This window comes from Lipotes vexillifer, unplaced genomic scaffold, assembly GCF_000442215.2.
Source record: "Lipotes vexillifer unplaced genomic scaffold, Lipotes_vexillifer_v1.1 scaffold1208, whole genome shotgun sequence".
Taxonomy (NCBI): domain Eukaryota; kingdom Metazoa; phylum Chordata; class Mammalia; order Artiodactyla; family Lipotidae; genus Lipotes; species Lipotes vexillifer.
Window position 1 is genome coordinate 1176007 of NW_006799247.1, and position 19036 is coordinate 1195042.

The 19036-nt window shown below is 33.0% G+C and overlaps 1 protein-coding gene across 1 annotated transcript in view; it reads left to right on the forward strand.

Moving 5' to 3' along the window:
* The window catches only part of TLL1 (tolloid like 1), a 271395-nt gene that overhangs the window by 201425 nt on the left and 50934 nt on the right, over nt 1-19036 (forward strand). The window contains exons 10-15 of the mRNA XM_007471538.1: nt 2305-2407; nt 4902-5018; nt 6211-6356; nt 15564-15759; nt 17394-17519; nt 18623-18783. Of these exons, the coding sequence (XP_007471600.1) occupies nt 2305-2407; nt 4902-5018; nt 6211-6356; nt 15564-15759; nt 17394-17519; nt 18623-18783 (849 nt within the window). The remainder of the gene's footprint in view (nt 1-2304; nt 2408-4901; nt 5019-6210; nt 6357-15563; nt 15760-17393; nt 17520-18622; nt 18784-19036) is intronic.

A 19036-nucleotide genomic window follows, 5' to 3' on the forward strand; every position in this document is an offset into this window, starting at 1 on the left:
CACGTATGTGTATGTGTGTGTGTTCTGGACTTCAAATATTAACTATTTGTTAGCAATCCAACCACATCGTTTCTATTTTGAATAAATTTTGATGACACACATCCCTCCAATTTAGCTGATTTTTTCCTCATCAAGGAGGAAGTTGAAACTCTTTGCATACCATTATACAACTCCTTTATACACCAGAAGGAAGCCACAAATGAGCCTTGAGGTCTACTGTTTGTGTCTGTATTCTAGTTTTGCCCTCTCTGCTATAATAAGTAAGTTCTCATATGATCATACAGAGTTGAAACCCTGGTGGTTGCTACAGGGAGAATAAAAATGGAGAATGAAACAATATCAGACAGTGGTAGTATTCCCCATTTGTAGCAGACTTAAAGTAAATATAAAGTTAAGGGGGAAAACCAAAAATTATTTCCTAATTATGTCCTAAGAGTAAGCTATTGTTGAATTGATATTCAGAGAGGGAAGAGCAAGTATATTGGTAACTACAGAAAAATAGTTTAGAAACTATGCATTTTGATAATCAAGTATGGAGGGTTATTGAAAAAGAAAGGGAAAAAAAGGATTAGTCCTTTGTCCTTTGATATTTTGGAAATTCGGGTAAAAGGTTTTTTAGAATGTTTAGAATGATAGAATCAGATGAAGGAAAAAAAAAAACAAAGGAAAAAGAAAAAAAAATACTATAAATAAGGTAGAAAGAAATAAATGAAGCTTTATTAAACTGAAGCAAATTATGCCATGCCTACTGCATTACAGTTAAACAACATCTTGTCTCTATTTTCACATCCTTGATAGATTTCACCCTTTTGCAATCAAGAAAGTACATGTTTAAAGAAACTGGTAAATGTTGAATTTAACGGTGAAATGTTAACACCATTATAAGGTACAACTGACTTTCATTATAGTTAGATAAATTCTTAATTTCCATCTCTGTGAAATTGTTATTTATATGGGCAATTAAAACCAACTTTGGCATACAATTTCATCAATGATCATCATGGTGCTGAGATATAAGATGCCATGAGAAATATTTATTGTTATGCTGTATCTTCATCCTAGGAAATATTTATTGTTATGCTGTATCTTCATCCTAGGAAGAAATAAGCTAGTTGGGTGAAGATTGATTTGCCATAATTAGTACTTACCTTTCTGTTAAATACTTTGCTCAAGAAAGGGGAGAAGTATATGTTTTCTAACACAAAAAAGGTAGTACTTTTAGGGAATATGGATTCAAAATTGATTATGCTTTTTCTTTTCTTTTTTTTTCATTCCTTGAGAGTCTTCCTACATTTGAATTTTTATATTGACACAAAAGGATTCTGTAAATACTGTTACAACCTACAGTTTTATATTAGAAGTATGTCAAATATTCATAATTTGTTGCTTTTGGCCAAAGTCAATTTCAATTTCTAGATTAAAGAACAGGTTCATTATACACCTTAAGCATCTTAGATGTTTTAAGCAGAATAGAGTTAGAATGAGTTTTTGAATATAAAAAAGTATTTTCCAAGTGAATTTTACCTCAGCAGATATATGCATTTTTATGTTAGTTTAGCTCTACTTTTTGGTGTAATCAACTAAAAAAAAAAAGTTAATTATATGAAAAGTAAAGTCTTTTTATAAAGCAGTAAGAAAACTGTCTTTTCTAAAGTTGCTCTTGAATTATCTTAAAAGGCAGCATCATTTCAAAACAAAGTACAGAATAAAGGGTCATGTATAAGATCTTCTAACTTAAAAGGTCTTCGAATACATATTCTTGGATCTGGAGAAACATAGTGACATCTGTCTTTGATTATAGTTACATGGACAAATTTGAATTCTAGAGCTGTATTTAAAACATTTCAACATACACAATGATATTATGTTCCTGGAATATGGCACATGGTGGTTATTTTTAATGTAATTATAGATGTCTGAAATAAATTATTAAAAAGAAGACACTCATAGTAAAATCAGAAGTCCTCATGGTTTAAGTCATGTTTATCTAAGAAAATTCAAAATAAACTATTTGAATAATGATTTCTGTTTGTTTCACAATTGTTCAAATTAACTTTACAGAAACTTTGGTTTAATAGCTGAAATGTTTAGTTTCTTTATTGACATTGTGCTTCTAAATTGTTAGACATTAAAGTGAATGAGAAAATGGGTGTTTTTTTGAGGGGTTTATTTTAAAAATATTAGAGGGATACTAATACAGGAAAAAAAATTGCTATGAATCTCTTTTCACAGTAGTTCTGGATTCCTATCCATGTGAAGTTACAATAATTTTTAATCTGTATATTCTTTTGTTACATTTTGAAGATTGTCTTAAACTTTACTACGATGGACCTATACAAAAGTAGTTTGTGCTGGTATGATTTCATTGAAGTAAGAGATGGGTACTGGAGGAAATCACCTCTCCTTGGTAAGAGATTTTTTTGCCTCTTATGTGGCTATTCATGTAGTCTGTCTTGTCCAGAGACAATTCTTTCAAGAGTTATCTTAGGGTTTAAAATGTATGAGACCAACAGTTTAATTTTTCTTATACTTTTTTCAATCACAGCAAAAATACTCACAGACAGAGAGATAAATAGACAACTAATTGATTTAAACCAGCTTCAATTATGAGGTGGTATTTGGACCTGAACATAATGATTTAGAATAGCTTATAGTGAATAATCATCACATATTCTGTATTTTTAATTTTAAAATCAGAGTTTTAATGAGTAAACCAGATAAATTGTGTATTTGTGTGTGTATGTTGTTTTGCTTTGTTTGCTAAGGCAGTAGAGCATGAGCTGTTAGGTACACATTTGGTTGCTGGCTTCCTGCACCAAGGATATTGGTTCCTATTGTAGACATCACAGTTTTGCTACTCAGGTTTTTGTGGCTGAGAAGGTGCATCTGTAGTTTGTGTCATAAATTGTAGCTCACATTTGGTGCTCATGAAAGTATGCTACCAACATTTAACCACAGACCACATAACTAACTTACATTAGGCACTTTCTGTTGCCCTCTGTTTTACTTAAAGGTGAGAGCTGCTGTGAGCATGTGAGCATCTACTCTACTGACTTTTTTTGAGATTGTACTTCTATTTTTAGAAGTAGCTTTACTCAGCTGTGTTTATTTGCCTACATATCTTTGCTTCTTAACATCTAAAACCTGCTGAATGGACACTGTTGTATTAAAAGTGACAGCAGCCTTAGTAAGTCCAAGAGATCTGTAGAAATGCTTAAAAATAAGGAAAAATTAAGATTTGAGCTAACTTGATAAGTCAGGATGAGGAAAACATTGTCTTGAACATTTAGTTTCTTAGCCTAGATGAAGCAATTTGTAATATATCTATGTGTGTTCCAAAGAAAACATTTCATTAAACTCATATTGAAAAAACAATTCTAAAACTGAAATATTGAGAACACTTTTTAGAGCACCATCAGTATTACACACTGCAGGGTATAACGGCCTAACAGACTGGCTTAGTCTGACTACAATGCTCATGTGGAAAGCTTTCCCCACTATTTCCTCTGAGACCTTGCTCCTCAGAGTATAGCTGTCACACTGGCAGCATCAGAATCACTTAGAAAGTTAGAAGTGTGGAAATGCAGGTCCCACTCCGTACCTTCTGAACCAGACTGCATTTTGACAGACTCCCTGGCAATTCATATGCACATTATAGCTTTTCCTCTTTTAGTCAGGTTACTTTCTTCCAGTTTCTTTTTTTAAAGAATTGAAGTATAGTTGATTTACAGTGTTGTGTTAGTTTCAGGTGTACAGCAAAGTGGTTCAGATATAGATATATATTCTTTTTTCAGATTATATTCCATTACAGGTTATTACAAGGTTTTGAATATGGTTTCCTGTGCTTTACAGTAAATCCTTTTTGTTTATCTATTTTATACATAGTAGTTTGTATCTGTTAATCTCATACTCCTAATCATCCCTCTCCCTCTCCCTTTCCCACACATTACAGTTTAAGGGACATTGCTCTGTTTTACATGCCCCTAATTTACTTTGCCATTTAGGGAGACATTTTTTCACCTGCTATCTGTTAGTATGAATTTGTTTTAAGTTGACTGACATTTTTCATATACTAAAACTATGTATGACATCATTACCAAGGGCACACAAAAATGGATGACAATATATTATTCTTTGTGGAATTATTTCATGTGCATTGTCATATTTAACTTTCTGTCATCATAAAATCTTAGAGCACAGTAGCAAATATACAGTAAGTAATGAATATTTGTGGAAGGTTGAAGGAGGGCAGAAGGAATGACAGGCAATAATATATTTGCTCAGTATTATAGTTGCCTGTGGATAAACAATCAGAAAAAAATTAGAACTCATTATTAAGTCTTCTGATACTGTTTGCCATTCTGCCTACTACACTACATACTACAGCTTTATAGATGAGATGTAGGTAGTAACATAAGATCCTTGGGCACTCTGTAGGTTTCCCTGACAAGTAGCCATTGAACATGGCTAAACAAAGAACTATATTTTGAGCTGTCACTTCCCTACTAATGACCAAACTGAACATTTGAAGCAGTTTTTCAGGATCACTTGTACTTTTTTCTGTTTTCCATAGAATAATATTCCCCACCTCGATATATCATGTGTCATTTTACAAATAGGACATGTTTTGAGATAGCTGTTTCTTAATTCTACAGATAATGATACTGACATCAGTCAGTTAATCTGAGAGTGGTATGTTCCAATATTCTATAAATAAATATGAAGAGATTTATTTATCCACCTTTATTAAGTAAATATTAAAGAATAATTATGGCTCTAGTTCCTAGGGGTAGATACAGGAACCAAATCAGGTTTTATGCATGCAATTTGTAACTAGTATGAAAAGCAATTAGAATATAAAGTCATATTTAGGAGTTTCTTTATTCTTTTATTTCTTTTAGGTAGATTCTGTGGGGATAAATTGCCTGAAGTTCTTACCTCTACAGACAGCAGAATGTGGATTGAGTTTCGTAGCAGCAGTAATTGGGTGGGAAAGGGCTTTGCAGCTATCTATGAAGGCAAGTCACATTGAGTTTAGAGATGGCTTCTTCTTAGACCTCTAAACAGAAATATCCTTTCTATCAATTTCATTAGAATGATATTGTAACTGTATTTTAATTACAAAATTTTCTAAACTTGTATTATAATGTTCATTATGATGATTTTAATAAAAATACTCGGTAAATTTAAACTGCAAAAACAACCTGCTTTCTGGTACCAGTAATGTGGTAACATGTAAATGTACTCATCAGGGATGTGTAGGGGAAAAAAAACTCATTATAGAGATGTGTGGAAAACAACAGCAACAACAAACGACAAAAGAGTTCTTAAACTTCGGTTGTTTTTTCATGACAACATTAAAATGTTATGAAGAAATTACCACTTCTCTTTGTGCTGAGTTTGTATGTATTTGATGCCTGTACCGCGGAAATGCCTTGATAAAGGAAACTGCACAGAAAGTAATTGCGCACAGTTCTGGAGCTTGCTTTGTCTAAATGAGAGAGTCAGCATTCAAGAAGAATTTACTAGAGGCTTTGTTCTATATGTATCTAAAACAGTAAACTGGCATTGTGCTTCCTGGCTTTAAAAACCTTCTTGCCAGATCGTGGGTAGAGAAGACCTTTCTTGCTCCTGCCTCTGACAGCGCAGAAGTTTAGGCTATTTAGAAGACAGAAGATTTCTGCTTCTCTTAGACTTTTAAGAGGATGGAAGCATTTGTTTTAGAGATTAACTGTGTGGTTGTGAAGAGTATGGTTTGGATGGAGCCACAGATGTTGAGCACGAGGGCCGCTCACAGCCAGAGGCCCAGGGAGTTTTGTGGAGCTTCTCTCCTGATCAGCTCCTCCACTGAGGTAAAAGACCTAAAGAAGCAGTTCAGGGAGTCAGAGGAAACTCACATAGAATAAATTACAAAATCTCAAAAGGTTTTTAAAGTTTTTTTTTTAAATGCTTGTTTTTGTAAAAATGTGAATTAACAGTGATAAAAAATCATATATTCCTCTGCTGACTGTTATCTAATATTTATAGTTAAGTGGCTAGGTTTTTTTTTTTTTAACCAACTAAATATTTACAACCAGCCAACCTTGATTTTTATAAGCTGGTTTTTATATACTCAGCTCCAGGCACCAAACTAAAATGTTATCTTAGAAGCAAATGAAAATGAAATGGCATGTCTAGGTTTATTTATTTGTTTATTTTTGCTTTCCTCAGCTATCTGTGGAGGTGAGATACGTAAAAATGAAGGACAGATTCAGTCTCCTAATTACCCCGATGACTACAGGCCGATGAAAGAATGTGTATGGAAAATAGCAGTGTCAGAAGACTGCTATGTTGGGCTGACCTTTCAGGCCTTTGAGGTAAAGTCTTTCAGGCAGCCTTTGTGGGGCACATCCTCCATAAATGACAGTGCATTTCATGGGATCCTCATTAAAAAAGCAAAGAACTAGAGAATCAGATTTTTCATCAACAAAAAAGCAAAGGATTGCCTATAAAATGCAACATCAAGAGCGAAAGAGGTTGTTTTTTTTTCTTCTTTCCTCTTACTGCAGACATTTTCAAGAAGATTAAAGTGAGTTTACATTATCTGTGCTTTTTGAATTAGAATGTTTGAAGTACTGTCAATAGTTTCTTTTGACAAATGTCCAGGCTTGTTTCACAAGAATGCTTGAAGAGTCCATTAAATAAAAAACTTTTGTCTTCTAAACTAAGAGGTTAAAGGTAGATCATCTTTTTTGTTGTTGTTACAGTGTAAATCCATTTTTCACCTTTTTATCATTATGCAGAAAATTATTTATATCAAAAAACAGGGATTTAAATATTCTTAGGAGCTTTTGACTTCATCAAAAATATTTATTGGGGAAGAGATCAGCACCGACATTGCATTATTAGATGAGGGCAGAATAACACAAAGGCCAGTCAGAATCCTGGAGCAAAGTCTGCATCTAAAACTACTGCACTAACTAATGAGTCATTTTTGTGTAGTGGGGAGAACTGAGTGAGGAATTAGAAGCTAAGAGATATGGGAATTGTCAAGAACTCCTGAGCATGTTTAAATTACAGAACCAGGCTAGAAATTGAGAGCCCAAGGTGGAGTAGGAAGGAATGATGAGGTGCTGGCAGTAGGTCCAAGAAAGAGTTAGAGATCCAGATGCCATTACTGGAGATTATTTCTTTACTGAAATTAGAAGGCCTATTTACTGTCCAAGTGATCAGAAGGCCGGTGAACCCCCATTCATGCCAGGATGTGCTTGCCACTGAGTGTGGTGACTCTGTGGTGTCCCAGTCCCCATAGCAGGAGCCCCAGGGGAATCCAGGTGTTACTCAAAAGCCCAGAGAAACTCATACCCCCACCTGTAAACTGTGTAACATATTTTTTGGTATTTTCTCTACCCCTTTGCTTGTACCTTCTAATTTTCAAGACATATTTCTTTTTAATCATGAAAAAACTCTCTTTTATGCTGTGATCATGATGTTTATGCCCCTGACCCCTTTGCATTTTTGGAAACCTTGGTTCTGAGATTATCTGATTCACATTTATTTTAAAGTTTTATTGGATTGCAAACATTATTCAAGTAGAATACTTTATTGTAGAGTAAACTAAAATTGGGTAGGACTCACTTTTTAAACCAAAACAACTGGTTCACTGAAAAATTATCTAATGACCACATTACATGTGTTAATATTTTGTGCTATTGCGAAAATTAAGAGATGAACTGCCTTTCAATATATAATTCAACGTTTTATAGAATTCTATTATAGTATTTATGTCAGCAAATACATTAATTCCATGCATCTAAAAACTGAGATGCAGAAATTGCTGGCTTAGCTGGTTTGCAGTTTTTTTTTTTTTGGTTTTCTGGGTTTTGTTTGTTTGTTTGTTTTGATATATCAATATAGTAAGAGTGATATTCTTCAAAAATAGGATAATGTAAGGACAAATAAGAAAGATTTACACCTCAGGCACTTAAAACCATGCCTGACACAGAGTAGTCATTTAATAAATACTTGTTGATTAAGTGAATGAATAAGTTATTGCTAAGCTTTGGAAATGAGGTAGAGTCATGTCACAATTTGGCTGACAGTACATTTTATTTATTATCTCTAGTTTCCTGTCCTTTCTTCATTTTGCTTTATTTCCTTATGTTTTTCCTCCTTTATTTATATGCTGGACATATTTGAATGTCTAGTAGGCCTCTCATCTTTAACTGACTAACATCAAGCCTTTGATTGTCTTGTTTTACTCACACTAACACACTCACCTTCAGTCTTCCCTATTTCAGTATTTAGTGTTTCAGTATGTCACTATTTACTCAAGGAATATCCCTAATTCCATTTTTTGTCTTAAACCCCAAGGCCAATAAATAAGCATGTTCTATTTGCTTTGTCTTCAAAATATACCACATACATCACCACTTTATACCTACTTTCTGGCCACCACTGTTGTATTCATTGCCTCTTGCTTTGGAACTTTGATGAGCTCTTCACATCTTTACACTTGCCCTACATATCGTGATATCCGCACAACAGCTGGGATGATACTTTCACAATGTAAGTTATATCAAACACTCCTCTGCTTAAAGTTTTATCAAACACTACTCCCCATGTGCCTCATGGAGAAAATCTTTGTGTTAGACTTTCAGGCCTGCATTATAATGCTGTTGGCCATGAGTTCACTGTTAATGAATTTGAATATCTGTGAAGGGACCTTTAAACAGAAACACACATAAAGCAAGGTTAAGTATTGATTTGATGGCAAAAATTTTGTGACCAGAAGCTCTCAGGAACCTAACCCTGTATTTCTCCAGGAGTCATGAATCAGTATTCACTAACTCAGTGTTTTCAGTGACTTTGTTGAACTCAACTACTGCTAACACTGAGAATCAACTGTATATATTTTTAATTTGGTCTAGTGGTCATTAGGTGGTTTGTTTCAGTTACTCAGTTATCTGTTTATATCAATTTGTTTTTGTTTACATAACATATTCAATATACAGCTTATGCATTTTATATTTAAAATGTATAATTTAAAAAATATCTTCATTATTTCTCAGTGTTTTGTGTCTTTCTCTGACAAAACTCTTTTTATTCACTGATATCAGTCTTTGACTTTTTCAAACACTTTCTATTTTTGTAACTCTTTTATTCCCTATGTCACTCTCTCCCTTTTCAGATAAAAGGGCCCTTAAGATAAGCTAGTTCTGTTGAAATCTACTATAAAGAACTTACTGGCTGTTCATTATTTATGCCTTTCTGTGAATTTATGTCATGAATATTCACCTCTCCTAATGCTACTTAGATTTTAATGTAAGTACAGAAAGAAATCTGAACAAGTGCTTTTGTTAATGAGGGTAATAGAGTCCTAATACTTCTGTAATCATCACCTTTGGGACGATTTTTCTTCTCTAGTAGTTACTGGTACGTTGACTTGTAAGACCAATACTGAAGTGAGTTTGTACATGAATGTAGATAATGTCTAAAATCATTTTGAAGAACTCGTCTTCTCTTCAGCAGTGGTGTTATTTGTTAAAAAAAAAGCCTCTATATTACTATTTCACTTGAGAACTTTCAGTATGCAGAAATACATAAGAGAAAAAGTTGGGGAGATTTTAATAGTACAACTTCAAACAAATGTCAGTAAAGCAGGAAATAAGTGAAATAAACCCAGAGCTTAGTTATGTTTAATTAAAATCCCTACATACATTTATTTAAGTGGGATTACATTTGAGGTACTTATCAATATTTCTACACACTGTGATTTTGTTATACTTTCCTTTTGAAAACCATAGTATATAATAGTCTTTCCCATCATTACTAGCAACATTCTAAACTACATACAAAAGTTTTTTATCTTGGTACAGTTGACCCTTGAACAACACAGCTTTGAACAGCAGGGGTCCACTTGTATGTAGACTTTTAAAAATAAACATAGTACCTGTTATTTTCATTTTACAGATCTTTAAGTGTGGGGGAAAGTTTGTGTTTGATTAGAGATCACAATATATGGAATCAGAAGAATTAGGGTTTAAGTGGTGAACCTCTGCAAACTATTTCAGCCTCCTTCCCTTGGGTGAGTCATTTATCAGTTCCTTTGGTTTTGAGCCAGAGATAGCAGTTGGCAGTTTTTCAACTGTTCTTGGTTGGCATCCCTAACTCCTACGTTGTTCAAGGGTCAACTGTACTTTGTGAATTACCTGATTAAGAGTAATCCTTTAATTCCTTTAAATATTTTATATTAGTTTAAGTTAAGTAGACTAGTCTTTGTGAATGAACTAGGAAGCCAAGAAAAGATCTTAATGAGTTAACATTTTAATGCTTGCCCTGCACTATTTTTGGATATTTGGCTAAGAATATATGTTGGTTAATGACTATATAAGAGAATATGACTATGTAAGAGCTACTATATAAAGTAGCTCTTCAGAATTATAGTTTAGGCTATCATTCTGCTCTGAAAGATTAGATTAAATAAACTTGCCCAAGGTCACACAGTTCTTAATTTGTAGACTCTGAGTGATACCAATTCCATGGCCTGGCACTCTTACACCCAGATCTTGGTAGCAAAATGAGGCATCTAATTCTCTCATGGCAATAAATTCTTTCCCATCATAACTATTGTCATTTGTACATTTAAGTTGTTTAATCAATAAATGCCTGTCAGTCAGGGACATGTCTGTTTATTCATCACTGTTTATATACTATCAAGTATATATTTATTACCTGGTCATCATAGGTTTTCAGTAAGTATTTATTAAATTTATGAGTTAAAAATAATTGTGTCATGAAGGAAAAAATAAAATCAAATGGCAACATTGAGAAACCTGAATCATATAAAAATAGACCTAACCCAGCCTTATGGTTTTGATTTTCACATGGTTGAGCATTTTGTTTTTTCTCCTCCATTTTTGAGCTCTAATTGTATACATATCAATATTCATTAAGTATTAAATAGTAATAATAAAACTAATACTAATTAATAAAATATTAAATATGACAGTGATACATTTTTAAATAATCTATTAAACATTTTTCCTTTTTATTTAAAATTCCTTTTGTCATAGCATTTATTACTTAAATTTACTGTATTTTTCTCAGTATTAAAATTAATTTATTTTTAATAATAAATGCTAATCTTGTTTTTGTTAGTCATACTTTTCTTTAACATTTTACCCCAAAGCAAAAAATAATGACTTAACATTGTTCCAAATGTATAGAACTTTAAGTTATATTATCTATAAAAGTTAAATCATTTATGGAGTTGATAGTATGAATTATAGTTTGAAATTACATTCTAACACTCACAGAAGACTTTTTTTATTACGGTAAAATAGACATAATATAAAATTTACCATCTTAACTATTTTTTAAGTGTATGACACAGTAGTGTTAAGTACATTCACATTGTTGTGTAATCAACCTCCAGAACACTTTTCATCCTGCAAAACTGAAACTCTTTACCCAGTAAGAAACAACTTCCCATTTCCCCCTCCCCCCCAGCCCCTGGCAATCACTCTTCTGCTTTATGTCTCTTGGAATTTGACGATTCTGTGTACCTCATGTAAGTGAAATCATACAATATTTGATTTTTTGTGTCACTTTTTAAAAATTTCACTTAGTGTAATATCCTCAAGGTTCATCCATGTTATAGCACTTGAAAGGATTTCCTTCCTTTTTATGGCTAATATCCCATTTTATGTATAGACCACATTTTGCTTATCCATTCATCCACTGATGGACATTTGGATTGCTTCCACCCCTTGGCTATTATGGATAATGCTGATATGAACATGGATGTACAAGTATCTCTCCAAGACCCTGCTTTCAATTTTCCAAATATAATACCCGGAAGTGGAATTGCTGAATCATATGGTAATTTTATTTTCAATTTTTCAGAGAGTACGGGAGAGCTTTTACTGAAACTATTACCTAGAAACTTTGGAGTTTTCAGAGGTTTTTACAAATAAGTAGGTATTGCAGTAGATGTTTTTGCAATGTTATATTTATTTGGAAATTTGATTGTAAAATGAAAGCAAAGTATGTGAATGGCCCCTGAGCCTGGGTATGGTATCTTGCTCCAGGGCTGGCATTCCTTCAGTCTTAGAGCTCCCCCACATGCACTGACCACAAAGCTCTGCACTGGTTGGCAGTGTTAGAATGAGAGGCTGACTACTTTAGGTTACTTTTAATTGATTTTAGTTCTTGCTAAATAAAATAACTCAGCTTTTTGATGCTTCCTCTCTAACCTGCCAGTAAAGACATGGACCCCCCGCACTTAGTAATGAAATGTAATATTAATCCCTACTGGCTAAGCTTTGTACTTATTCTTCCTTCTTTGTGTATTTGGATTTACTTCCAATATCATTTATATATCAGTTTTCTAAAACAATCTTCAGAGCTTAATGTCACTTTCACTGTTTTCTCTATATACATATTAGGTCTGTTTACGTTATGATAAACTTGCCACATTCCTATATGGTTTGTGTTCTGATTAGCTTAAAGTCTGTAATAAATCAGCATTATCATTACCAAACATATTTATTACATGTCCATGCTTTAAATCAAGAAGAGACTGTTTTTCCTTTTCTTTTTTTAATGAATTACTGACTTTCCTGTTCTTTTTCTCATGGTACCTAAGGTTACTGGCATAACATCAATGAACTTATCCACTTTTTAGCTTCAACCATATTTATTTCTTCAACTATATTTATACTAATTGATAAAGTAATCGATACTGCTGGAGAAAATGTTACACAAATAACATAAACTAACTCAAACTCTCATTTGTGCTCACCATCATTACTGTTATGTGGATGTAGTTGAAGAGGTATAATTATAATTAACACCAATAGAGAAGATTTATTGTGCTGGTATTGCAATTAGGATTAAAATAATTAAACTGGAAAAACATGTAAACAAAGATCATGGAGGTCATTGATATGATATGTAGGTCAACAACCATGGCATTTACTGTGTGAGACTACAGTGTATATTTCTATTGTTTTATCCCTAATACCAGGTGCATAATAATATATAAGTAATATGTAATTCATAAACAGGTACTGGTGGAATCAATCCTAAAATTGGTCACTTTTATTCATTTTACCCATGAGATATTTACACTTTGTGTATCATATAAAATATTTAGAGCTCTAATTTTTACGAAGTAACCAGTGAATATACTACAAATTAAAATTTAAAGAGATTATTGTTTAACTGTTAAAGGAACAGAGTGAGTTTTATATACAGGGAAATACCCGCTATCCTATATCCTTTTAATTACTGATCATATGTAATTTTTTTTCAACAGTGTCTCTCTTGTTTTCTTCGTACTGTAATTTTCAAAAGAAGTAATTTCTTCAAAAATAGTAATTAAAACCCCATTTTAATTAACCTTCTTATTTTTTACTCTGGTATGGCTTCTGATATGAAGCAACGTGATTTTTTTTCTATTAATTAACTTTCTATGGCAAGCTGCTACTTTCTTCATTGTGTGTTCTCACTCCCTTTCCTCTTCTAACTTAGCCTTTTCCCTCCTTCCAAAATAATTCATGAGTTGCAAGCATTTCATTCTGTGCTGCTCAAGCAGGTGAAGATAGATAGGTTGACTTGCTGAGACCTTTGATTATTTTTCCTACAGTTTTGTTGTTTGTTCAGTTTTGCTTACCCTTTTATCAAGTTGTACACCCTGAGAGTTTTAGATTTTATCTTATATGTCCCCTTAACAATGAATAGACTTTGGCCATCTGGAAATGTTCTCATATTTATAGAGAACTCTGATTTTGGAGGGACTGTATTAAAGACTGAGAGAAGAAGGTATGTTATAGCTGGTCAGATTGGCCTTGTCACCCCAGTGACTAATTTTGTTCCTAGTGAGACTGCTAGCTCTCCCTCACCTCTCTATTTAACAGCTACTGTCTCAAAAGTATGCTTTAAATAATGAGATATTTTTAATGTTAAATATTTTCCAATTCTTTCCCATAATTCCACACATGAAGAGAATACATTTTTAGGGAAAAATCTGGATTTATGAGTCACAATGAGCTCCTACTGATAGTAAAATTGCAACCTTCAATCCCGCCACCCCCACTGCTCATACTTCCTATCTTGTTTCACTTTGTATTCTTCCATAGAATGTATTATTTTCTAATATTTTATGATTATTATTTACCTTGTTTATTGTTCCTTTGCTCTCTACCCACCAGTATAAGCTCCAGCAGGGCGAGGCTCTATTATTTTGATGAATGATGCATACTAAGCAGTGAGAAGAGTGCACAGCACAGAACCGGCACTGAATATTTATTGAAGAAATGAATGAATCCTGATTTGTGATTGGGAAAAGGGCAGGAGCAAATGCAGTACTTTGTTCTAACCAAATCTGCTTCAAAATCTATTTTTTTCTGTTTGTCCTTATGCTGCCTAATTTGAAGACTATCATTGTTAATGTATTGACAAATCAGGAAATGACTTCTTCAACCAATTATACCAGAAGTTTCATGCATACAGGTTGTAGTTCATAGAATGAATGTGTTCCCTGACATTCGTTCTGCAATAGGAGAATTCCATAAATTAGTGAATTGTATGTTGAATGTTGGTTGACAACATGTGATACTTTTCATGGTTTATAATTATAGATGTCAGTGCTTTCCAGCTTCAAATACGTAATAAGTAGTTGACTCTACTAAGACTTCAGAGTTAGGGCCCATTTTCTATGAAAAAAACAAAAGCAAGAATTTATTTAGAAATTGTCTTATAATTTATAAAACAATTTGTAAATTTTGTTTTGTTTTTTGTAGGTTAGGGCTAAAACAAAGGTCTACAAACATTCACTTCTTCATAAAGCCAATAGTCTGAGCTAATATTTGCATTTAGTTGTTTAGGAAAGAGATTGAGTACATCCAGGGTGCACAGGTCGAGAATAATGTGTTAAGGTAAAAGCCTCATCTAAACATGCCTGTTACCCTGAGAGGGGCAGCCAGTGCTAGTTCTACAATGGAGTAGTCTTCCCACACAAAGCTATGCTAACTATGGATAAAGGATTTCATAGACTAGGAAGAAATGTTATCAGATTTTGCTTCAAAAAGATATGTATAACCTAAAATAGTGCAACATTTGTCAATAATATGAATTCAGCCACTCTATTGATAAAATAATGATTTTTTGATCAACTATGAGCAATTTTTATAGCTATGTTTCAGAACAAATTATGCATTGTTTATAGCATATCTAGCCCAGATTTCTAATGATAATTATTAGTCTGGATTCTCTTAAATTCTATTTTCCAAAGAATTACTATTTGTATTTTTTATTTTATTTTAAAAGGCAGTTAACTTCTATTGATCCTAGTGCATGTGGATGCACTTTTTCATAGATTTTTTCCTCTGTCTCTCTACCAGAATAATACATCCTTCATGGACAGTGTAGATATTACCATACACACTCAACAGAAATGCTCTCTTTTGGTATAAGTAATATGGCCATATTAGTACTATGGCACTGAGAATACATGATACACTTTTACAGAAATTGTTTTGTCTACTAATGAGATAGATCACATATTTTTACTATTACAGATTGAGAGACATGACAACTGTGCCTATGACTACTTAGAAGTTCGAGATGGAACCAGTGAAAATAGTCCTTTAATAGGGCGTTTTTGTGGTTATGATAAACCTGAAGATATCAGATCTACCTCCAATACCTTGTGGATGAAGTTTGTTTCTGATGGAACTGTGAACAAAGCAGGGTTCGCTGCCAATTTTTTTAAAGGTAATTTGAAATCATTTAAAGTGGAAGCTTTTCTCTGTCAAGGATAAATGTGGTATTTATCTTTGAGTTAGGGGAGAAATAAAGTAATATTGAAGATTGAAGTATGCACTATTCATAAAGATATTTTGATGGTTTTTGATGGAATAGTTTACTGGTTATAAAACTGGAATTTGGAGATTTGTAGCACAGGGTAGGAACTCCATTAGAATATTTTTACCACCTGTTTTTTAGGAAATAGTCAAAATCCAGAAATATACAGACAAGAGGAAAATATTTGCAATATAATCAACAAAGGGTTCATAACCAGAAGGGGATTACTGATATATAGTTTATCAATTTATTTCCAGGTGGCAGCATCTAAACCATCCCTTAGAGAATAGAATTCTGTCACATTAGAAATAATGTATGGCCTCCTTAGTAGAACATCCTGATCCCTAAAATGTCTTTTTGACATTATTACTGATCAGCTTTAATTTTGAATTGTATAAGCAAATTTTAGTTTATTTTCATGTCTCATGTTTGGTGTGTATTCCTCAGGTAAAAAGAAAGCTATTTTAGTGCAAATAATAACGTCAGATTTGTATTTTGAAAATTCATAGGCACTTAGGTTAAGTGTGTTATTATAGAATAAAATTCTTTTATGTGAAGAGAAAATAAATTTTCTCTATAATAATTTTTAAAGGATAAGTGATGGATTCAGTAGTGTAGGTCAAAATTTATTGTGAATAATATCTAGATATTTTCATTATTCAAAGAGCAACAATATAATTGATTTTTCCTGAGCATTACTTAGATGCTTACCATTTGAACTGAAAGGCAGAGAACCTTGGCACTTCTACTATATGTATTCCAAGTATTCATTAAAATGTTCATTTACATGCTTTAAATCTTCTCTATGTTATATTTTACAGTAGAATAAACATACTATAAGAGTCTCTCTTGTGACGTTTGTGTATTTGCTTAACAAAATGCCTAGTCTTTGGATGATGCATAATTTCTCCAGAGAATATTGTTTGCTGTTTTCTTAACTCACAGTAGGTTATTCCTAAAGAGTGAGATTATGGAGTACCTTGTCATATGTGTTTTTTTTAATAGTATATATTTTTCATATGTCTATTTCATATATATTTTCATGTTACCATATACAATTAAAATAGTTTCTGTTTACAAAAATATGGAATTATTGTATTTTCTGGATCAACATATCTATATAAAAAACAGTGAATGTTTTCAATTTAAAGAGGTCTATTAAGTTTCATAGTTTTCCTTCTTTTTAATTTTTAGTCACCATATTTTATTTCTTAATAATGATATTACTTTAAAAACATTTCCTCAGGCTACCTAGCAAACTATACAATGAAATGAACAGGTGAATCCATGTTTTTTCAGTAAGTTTTTCTATTCCATTCTGAAAAATCTCTAGGTTTTAATAATCCTCTTTAAGTTTAAAGTCAGAAAAAAAACATACTGTGTCTGAGATGAGGTGATCTTCAGTTGGACCAGTCCTTCTGGTTCTTACACAATTCTTAGATTGCAGTGACATGGGTTCTTCTATGTCATCAGTCAAGGGCTTGCAAATTGTTCCTGTTCCTTCGTTGAAGAAGTCAATTGTCTAATTGTCGCCATTTTTATAGAGGAAGACGAGTGTGCCAAGCCTGACCGTGGAGGCTGTGAGCAGCGTTGTCTGAACACACTGGGCAGTTACCAGTGCTCCTGCGAGCCTGGCTATGAGCTGGGACCTGACAAAAGGACCTGCGAAGGTGGGACCAGATTTGCACGTGGGGTTCCCTGCCTGAAACCCCTACCCATTTCCTTCTATCATGTAGTCTCATTCTCTTTCTCTTTTTATGCCTCCCTCTTATACTAGAATAAAATAGACACAGTTATGAAGAAAATACAGTGTCTTTAAAACACAGGACATTGTATGCCAGATAATAATGAAGTTATGTGGCTGTTATTTCCACGTGACTACTAAAAATAAATACACTTTAGAAACTTACCAAATATGGTAAACCTGAGATTACAGGTAGTTTAAAAAATATATTTATAAATATAGTAATGTTTATATTAGTTAACATACATATCCACATATACATACATATGCCTATATATGCAAAGGCAATTCAAGAGACCAGTTACTTTAGCTAACTCTTGACTCCCTAGGAATTAATTAGGAACTGTGTACAATATGTTCATTTCACTTAACTTGCTTCTGAAACCCTAACTTTCCTAATTTCACTATCAATAAGAAAGAAAGGTAACATAAATAGTACCTCTTTTAAATAGATCATCCAAAAGAGAAAGAAAACCAGTTGTTAAATGGAGCTTTTGGAATAACAAATACGCTCTATTTACTATAGTTTACCTTGCCTTCTAGCTCAAGTAACTCCTTCCTTGTCTTGGAAACAAGTAACAAGTTCCTTGTCTTGGAAAAAAAAAAAAGAGTTTGGGGAAATAAACAATTGATTTTGGTCTTAATACATCATGCTGTATTGTACTTTACATATATCTTTTTATTAATTCTCACAACAATCGTGTGGTGTAGATATTATTATACACACTTAAAATATAAGAAATCTGACCCCCAGTTTTCTTTACATTGCTCGCCCAACTTTGAAGTGATCTAAAGTGTAAAGCCATCATTTTCTTCGCTCCATATCTACAAAATAACACTTTATAAACTGGATTAGATGATTAAAATAGTTGTACTAAAGACTAAGGAATAGAGACTGCAGCTTTCTAGATTTTGAAAAATCCAGAAGATGGTTGAAATTTAATGCTGAGATGTTTGATTATCAATGGAAAGGTGCTAAGAAGGGGGTAGATTTATTAGGGGAAACCTTTCCCTTTTCTTTCTTTCTAGCGGCTTGCGGAGGACTTCTTACAAAACTGAATGGCACCATAACCACTCCAGGCTGGCCCAAGGAGTACCCTCCCAACAAACACTGCGTGTGGCAAGTGGTGGCACCAACACAGTACAGAATTTCTATGAAGTTTGAGTTTTTTGAATTGGAGGGCAATGAAGTAAGTGAATAATAAATATATTTTTTTATAAAGTGTTTTAGGAATCCCTAAAGACAATCTGGTAAATTAAAAAAAAAAGAGAGAGAGAGAGAGAGAAGAAGAAAGAAAGGAAGGAAGGAAGAAGGAAGGGAGGGAGGAAGGAAGGAAGGAAAAAAGGAAGGGAGGAAGGAAAATTGCAGTAGTACAATAGTATAAATGCTGTAGTCTTTCTTTGCTCTATTTCTCATTTCTGCAACTGCTTATCATTCCTGCT